Genomic DNA, 6,867 nt, shown 5'->3' on the forward strand with positions numbered 1-6,867 from the left:
CCGAGCTCCCTTCTTGTCCATGCAGCGAGCCTGGCGCAGCGTCCAGCCGGGCCTGGTCCCCGGCAGCCCCCAGCCTCGGGCTCCAGCTTCCTAGCCTTCCCTGGGGGTGGGGGTTAGTTACAAAGGTTCCTGTGGGTCTCTGGAGTGGGGAGCACGGCGGCCGCTTCTCATCTGAGAGCAGTCCCAGGGCCCGGCCCGCCTCCGGCCCCGCACAGGGGGAATGTCCAGAGGTGCTGTGTCACCACCTGGTCTTCTAATTTGGAAGGAGTTGGAAAGGCCTTTTTGTTGATGAAAAGTTGGAAACAGTGGCACATATCTGCAAATATCGAAAGAATAAAGATTTTGGCAAGTTATACTCAAGCCCCGCGTAAGTTGGTCAGCACTGGTGAGGGCAGAGACCCAGGCGCCTGGGGAGAGATGGCAGCGGGATGAAAAGGAAGAGGAGGCGGAGGAGGAGGAGGCAGAGGAGGCGGCAGGGCAGCCGGCAGTCCATCTCAGCCAGCGGGGAATGTCCAGGCCCATGTCCCCCCTGTTCACCCAGGCTGCCGGGAGCCAAGAGCACAGGTAGGGGGCAAAGTTACAGCAGCACAGGGGGAGCACAGCCGAGGAGCAGGGAGAACCGGGCCCAAGGCCACTGCCCGCAGCTCCAGCAGTGCCTGCTCCGGGCCTCCGCTGGGTGCCACAGCCTCTGCCCCTTTGGCCCAGGGAGAAGGAAGGTGGATGGGATCGCTGCCACTGGAGGGCGGGGAGGGGCGGGGGAGGGGGTGCAGCCTGCCCCAGCTAGACTGGCGAGCCGAGAGGTCCCCAACCACCAGAGGGTCCCCGGGAGCCCAGAAGGGCACACCCCCATGGCAGGAACCAGGGCAAGAGTGTCAACAAAACGAGTACATGAAGTCACAGGGGAGACTGGAGAGCTCAACAGCCATGTCCAGTGGGCGGGTCACAAGGGCACCAGCTCGAGCAGGCGTTGCTCTGCCAGGGAGATGTTGAGGAGAGGGGGTGGCCCCAACAGCAAGGATGAGAGGGGAGGTCTCGAGATGAACCCTTAGAGATGGGGGACATGTCTTGAGGCAGCCTCGGGAACAATGGCACAAGTGAGGTCACCATGGAAACAATGCAAGGGGAAATAAGGTTGCCACCATGAAGATGGAGAGAATGGAAGGCCCCGCGGGAGGATGGCAGGCGGAGGCAGCACAGTGGCAGCAGGCAGCAGAGGGGCACGGGGCAGGCAGCACGAAGGGCCGTGGCGAGGAGGCCAGGAGCATGGCAAGGACAGAGAAGGCGGGTGTGCCCAAATGTGCAGGACTAGCAGCAAAGGAAGGTGGAAGGTTAAGAATGGTGCTGAGGGAGCGGGTGACGGAGGCAGGATGTGCGGAGGGCACGGACGGCGGTCACACAGGCACCCACAGGCTCTACAGTGGTGGCAGCAGCAGCAGCAGGTGGCACAAGCAGGCAGCCCAAGGCCCTGTGAGTCTCAATGGGCCTGAACAGAAATAAGAAGCTTCGAGTCTAGGCAGGGTCAAGGCTGGGCAGTGCAAGGCATGGCGGCAGCTGTCAGCATGGACAGGGCGGGAGTGCGTGGCAGGCACAGGGGACAGAGGCAGGCAGACCGGGCAGAAGTGTGCTGGGCGGGGCAGGGGCGAGAATGAATGGGCAAGGCCTGGGAGCACTGGCTCTGCTGGACTGGTTCCTGAGAGCCCGGCTGGGGCCTGGCCCGGCGGGCAGACACAGGCCGGGCGGAGAGCCCCGCCCTGATGCTCAGAAAGAGGCGCATGGAGTGACGCAGAAGGACAGGGCGGTCTCCTGAGAATCCACGCGGCAGCTCACCCACCTGTGTCTGACCCAAGATCCTGGAATGGTCCAGCCAAGTCCCAGCTGGAGGGTGAGCATTTGGGGGTGGACTATGTGCCAGATGCTAGATCCTGGGCATGACAGACAGCAGGCTCAGGATACCTAAGAGCTTAGGGGCTGGGCCCCAAGCAGCAGGAGGCACATGGGGCCCTGGGTGTGAGGTCTGCGGGGAAGGGGAGAACTGACCTGTGAGGTTAAAGGCAGGGTGGTGGGGCACAGGCTGGAGGCCTAGGAAAGATGGCTAAGGCTTTGCTAGACCAACCACAGCAGCGGTAGGAAGCGTGGGGTGATGGGAAAGATCAGAATGTGGACAGGAGGCCTGGGCGCTGGTTCAAGCTCTGCCGCTAGCTCTCTGCGTAGCCTTGGTGCACAACTTCGAAATCTAGGGTGTTGGACAGTGAGAGCAGATGCCTCCACAGATCCCTCAAGCTGGCCAAGAAGCCCTAAGGTGGCCGGGAGGGGAGGTGTGTGCGGAGGGCAGCCCACGTGGGCTCAGAAAGAGAGTCTGGGTGTGGACGAGGGCGCCGGTTAGAGCCTACTGAGCCGTGTGTGTCTGTGTGGATGGAGACTGCAGGTGGCTCCCCTCCTAGATGGGCCCTGCCTGTCGGGTGGAGGCAGCTGGGCGGGTGGGAGGGGGCGGGGCACGGGCACGTACCGTGAAGATGTTGGAACGCCGCTTGGACTGCTTGCGGATGGGTGTGGGGGTGGAGGAGGCAGCGATGGTCTCGATGCGCAGCTCCCGCTGGCTGATGCTGGGGGTGGAGGGGACTGAGGACGAGTAGTCGCTGAATGCGCTGCTGCCGCCATTCGTGGCCTAAGGACAGAGAGGGCTGCTGAGGGCGTGGCGGCTCTGGGGTGGGTGCCGGGGCAGGCAGCAGGCAGGAGCCCTGCAGTATGGGGAGCCTGGCCTGGGGCTCATGGAGCAGCAGAGGGGCCACTAGACAGAACTGAGGAGAGAGGCAGCATGGCCTGGAGGCCACCGCATGGGGCTGCCCCGTGCCCCCCAGGGAGCTAATGAGGGGCAGTGCCTAGCAAGTCGGAATCAGTGGCTGAGGCTGGAAGTGAACTGCGGAGTCGGCTCACAGGAGGGTGTGACATGAGGTAGCAGGTCACCCTGGATGTGACATGTCAAGGATGCAGGAGGTCGGGGCAGGGGAGGACGAGGTTTGCTTGTAAGAAGTGTGTGTGACAGGGGAAGGGACACGGGAGAGCTGAGGCCGAGCACATGACAGAACTCAGACCACTGTCAGAGGAGGTGGCAGGAAGGGACAGGGCTGGGAAAAGGAGGAAAGACAAAAAACATGACAAGAGAGGAGCAGAAAGTGCATGCCAGTGTCTACTCCAGGACTCAGAGCACACACAGTCCAGGGCCCTGGCAGCCCCTCGACCCTCACCTGCACAAGGAGCAAAGGAGCTGCGCCCCCTCACCCATCAGAGCCTCCCTGGCAGGGCCCCCGTGCACAACTGAGGTGGAGTGCTCAGAGCTAGTGCAAGAAGGCCTACAGCTAAGTCCCTGCTGTTCTGCTCCATGAGGGACGCTCACAGGGAGAGCCTGGCTGCCTTCTAAAATGCTAAAGGGAGGCATCTCGGAAAAAGCAACCAGGCTGCCAACAGGAAGCTGGTGGCCGGGTGGGCCCTGGGCAGAAGTAAAGCAGCATCTGCCCGCTGGACCAGTCCATGGGGTACCTGTGACGGCCCAGCACTCCGCAGAGCAGGGACAGAGTGGGAAACGCACTTCCGGAAGGAAGCTCTGGCCCATGTGCCAGGGGCCGAAAAATAACCAGGCAGTGGGCCAGGAAGTGGACAGATGTCCAAGTGGAATTATGGGAAGACACTGGAAGAACCTGGCTCAGAAGCACACCCCCCCGTACCCCACATGGCATGAAAACCATTGGTCCCTGTGGAGCAGGCACTGCCCTTCTAAACTCACACACTGACAGGGCCGACAGGTGGGGGCCTGCTCACACTCCCAGTTTTGCCAGGGGCTGGTTAGTCCCAATAAGATCGCCTCTGTGCCTCCTGAGTCCGCTCCCTGGGCAGCGGCACCTGAAGCAGCCCTGACAGCGCTCCCTAGAGCAAGTGTTCTGCTGCCTCGGCTGCAGGGGCTGCAGGGTCAGAGGGTGGCGAGCGGGGTGGGGCGCTAGCAGGAAGGCAGTCACCACAGGCGTGCAGATGAGGCCAGGCCAGTCGCACAGGCTGCATGAACTCGAGCCAGGGCTTCCAAACCGTCCACAAGGCAGGAGACCGGATGAGGAGGGGACAGGCAGGCAGACAGACAGTATGTGAGGCGGGGCTGAGGCGCGAACTCGGGGGACGCGGGGAGGCTGCCGCACCTGGTTGATGTGCACGGACGGGATGGAGGCGGCGGACACTGCCGAGTGGCTGGGGGAGTTGGGCAGTGACTTGCAGGGCCCGATGGCCAGCTGCTGCTTCTTCCGCAAGGCCACCACCTTCTGGGCCACTGCAGGGGACAGCACAGTCAATTACCCCTCTGGGGAGAAGGGAGAAGCCCAGCTCAGAGCCGCCCCCGGAGCCCGTGCCGCTGGCCAGAGGGCCCTCCTGACCCACGGGGGAAGCAGTCCCGCCGGGCGCCTAGTTACCGTCCTGGAAGACGCGCTCCACATTGAGCCCGTAGGTGGCGCACGTCTCATAGTAGGTGCAGCGCTTCAAGTCTGTGGACAGCTTGCGGGCCCTGCTGTCGTCGATGACCCGGGGGTTTGCGGCACTGATGGCATCTGTGGAGGCGCAGGGTGGGGATTAGCTCAGCCTGCGGAGAAGCTGGGCGCTGGGGGGAGGGCCTCTGGTCAGAGGCTGGGTGAGCACAGGAACCCAGGATGGCCTCGCTCCAGCTCTGCCCCCGACGCGCTGAGTGGAAATGAGCCAGCCACTCGGTTAAACCATCTCAGAAAACACGGACCCTGTTGTCACGGGGATGGCAGGATGCAGCTGGGGGAGACCCATTGGGTAGAACCAAGATGAGGTGCCCTTTGGGTCGATGAGGGCTCAGTCAACGTGGGGCAGCAGGGGGGGTGGCGGATGGGCTTTCACACACCTGCCCGCCTAGGGACCCGGCCCGCAGGCCCGCTCACCCTGCGTGCCCACCAGCACCATGGGCACCTCGCTGGCGTTGCGGAAGCTGCAGAGGCGCAGAAAGTAGTTGTACACCGTCTGGAAGCTGATCTCATCCTCCAGGCTGAACACAAACACCACCGCGTCCACCCAGGCAGCAAACTAGGGGGGACCGAGCACAATTACCAGCCTCGCCTGGTCAGGGCGGACTCCGTACCCCTCTCCCCGCACACTCAACGGCCAGAGCTGGGCAGGAGCCTCACCTGGAGCTCAGGTGGGCCTCCTTCATCTCGGATCAGCAGCAGGTAACTCTGGCCATCCACCACAATCTCCTTCTTAAACCGACCCCCTAGGACAGAGTGCACAGTCAGGGCCGCAGCTGGGAGAAGCACCCGCGGGGCCGAGCAGAGAAGAAACACACAGCTTCCAAGGAGGCAGGAGCCTGAGAAAGACGGGGCTCGAGCCCCCCAACCCCCAGCGCAGCCAGCCTGTAACGCTCACCTTCAGGGGACTCCTCCTGGACATAGGTCCCCGTCAGATAACGGTGCACAAGGGCTGACTTTCCACTAGACAGGTTCCCCACAATGCCCTGTGGGAGAGGAAGGGGCGGCAGCAGCGGTCAGAAGGCACACGGAGGAGATGGGGCAGGAAAGGCAGACACCATAAGGACTGAGAAGGACCAGTGCTGAAGGGGGAAGAGGGCCAGAAGGACGCTGCAGGGAGAGGCCTGGAGGAGAGGGGGGCTGCCCGGCCCTCCCCCCTCACTCACCACTTTAAGCTCCGGCACCGAGCGGCTCAGGGTCCACTCCTGGCTGTTCACAAAGGAGTCTGCGGGAGAGAAGGCTGCCTGTCAGGACTGGGTGGCACCCGCACCTGTGCCATCTGCTACCAGCTGTCTCCTCCACTGCCCCTTCCTAGGCCCAGGCCAGAGGACTGTCCAGAGGGGACCCTAACCCTCACCCCTAGTTCCCTAGGGAGCAGCAGGGCAGTGGAACAGAGTGAAGACAGTCCTCGAGGAGGACACTGAGAGGTGTGGGCTGTCCCCTGGCCTGGACCTGGGTCCCTCCTCCTCTTACTGCTCCAGCGAAATAAGTAGCTCCCACCTTGCGCCACACCCAGCCTGGTGCCCCCGGGCCCCAGACAACAGGCCGAGGTGAGAGCAGCTCCAGCAGGTCTCAGCCCAGACCCACGCTGGGCTGGGCACTTGGCAGCTGGGCAGGGGGGGCAGCCTCCTGCAGCGAGTAGGAACAGCTCCCTGTGCAGGGTGGGGCCACCCACACATTCCTGCCAGCCTGAAGAGGGAGGAGCCCTGACCTGGCCCTGTTCTGTGACAGCCCTCCACCCGCAGCTCCTCCTTGTTGGGAGGCCACCACCCTTCCTTCCCCGAGACCCGCCTCCCAGGCTCCCTCCTCAGCCCATTCTCAGACCAGGGCAGCGGGCCTGACATTGGCACTGTCCTGGGGACGGAGTATGTGCCACCCAGAGCCCTCCGAGGGTTTGCGCAACCTTCCTCATCTTCTAGGTGGCAATGGCAACCCCCTGGGCCGCGCTTGCTTCCCCACCCAGGCTCTCAAAGAGTAGTTATCGCACCAAACGACCCACTGACCAACCGCGTCCACAGCAGCCCCTGCGCTCATCTGCAGAAGCCGCGGTAAGGGAGAGCCCAAGCCCGCGGGAGCTAGAAAACAGAAATGCGTTCCGCCCGAGGCTGCCCTGGGCCTCCACGCTGCACGTGCCAAAAGCCACGAAGGTCTCCTACTCCACCAGGTCAGGGCCACGCTGGCACCGGGACCTGCTAGACGTCCTCCTGTCTCGCTGCCACCTCCAGGGATCATCACCGCCCAGAGCCCGCTGGGCGCTGCCCTCACTCGGACGTCCCGCCGTCCCTGGCCCACGACACGCCCCCCTCGCCCGGGAGGTTCCAGGCTCCCACCCGCTCAGCCTGGG

The 6,867-nt window shown here is 63.6% G+C and overlaps 1 protein-coding gene across 4 annotated transcripts in view; it reads right to left on the minus strand.

The window, feature by feature from the left end:
* Positions 1-6,867, minus strand: part of AGAP3 (ArfGAP with GTPase domain, ankyrin repeat and PH domain 3) — a 54,896-nt gene that overhangs the window by 20,578 nt on the left and 27,451 nt on the right. For 3 of the 4 annotated variants that reach the window (XM_005880087.2, XM_005880086.2, XM_005880084.2), the window contains exons 2-8: positions 5,690-5,748; positions 5,422-5,509; positions 5,184-5,269; positions 4,941-5,082; positions 4,452-4,586; positions 4,185-4,312; positions 2,507-2,665 (exon numbers count right to left, since the gene is read on the minus strand). In XM_005880087.2, coding sequence (XP_005880149.1) covers positions 2,507-2,665; positions 4,185-4,312; positions 4,452-4,586; positions 4,941-5,082; positions 5,184-5,269; positions 5,422-5,509; positions 5,690-5,748 — 797 coding nt within the window. The remainder of the gene's footprint in view (positions 1-2,506; positions 2,666-4,184; positions 4,313-4,451; positions 4,587-4,940; positions 5,083-5,183; positions 5,270-5,421; positions 5,510-5,689; positions 5,749-6,867) is intronic. The other variant, XM_005880085.2, reaches the window with a different exon arrangement.

This window comes from Myotis brandtii, unplaced genomic scaffold, assembly GCF_000412655.1.
Source record: "Myotis brandtii unplaced genomic scaffold, ASM41265v1 scaffold624, whole genome shotgun sequence".
Lineage (NCBI taxonomy): Eukaryota > Metazoa > Chordata > Mammalia > Chiroptera > Vespertilionidae > Myotis > Myotis brandtii.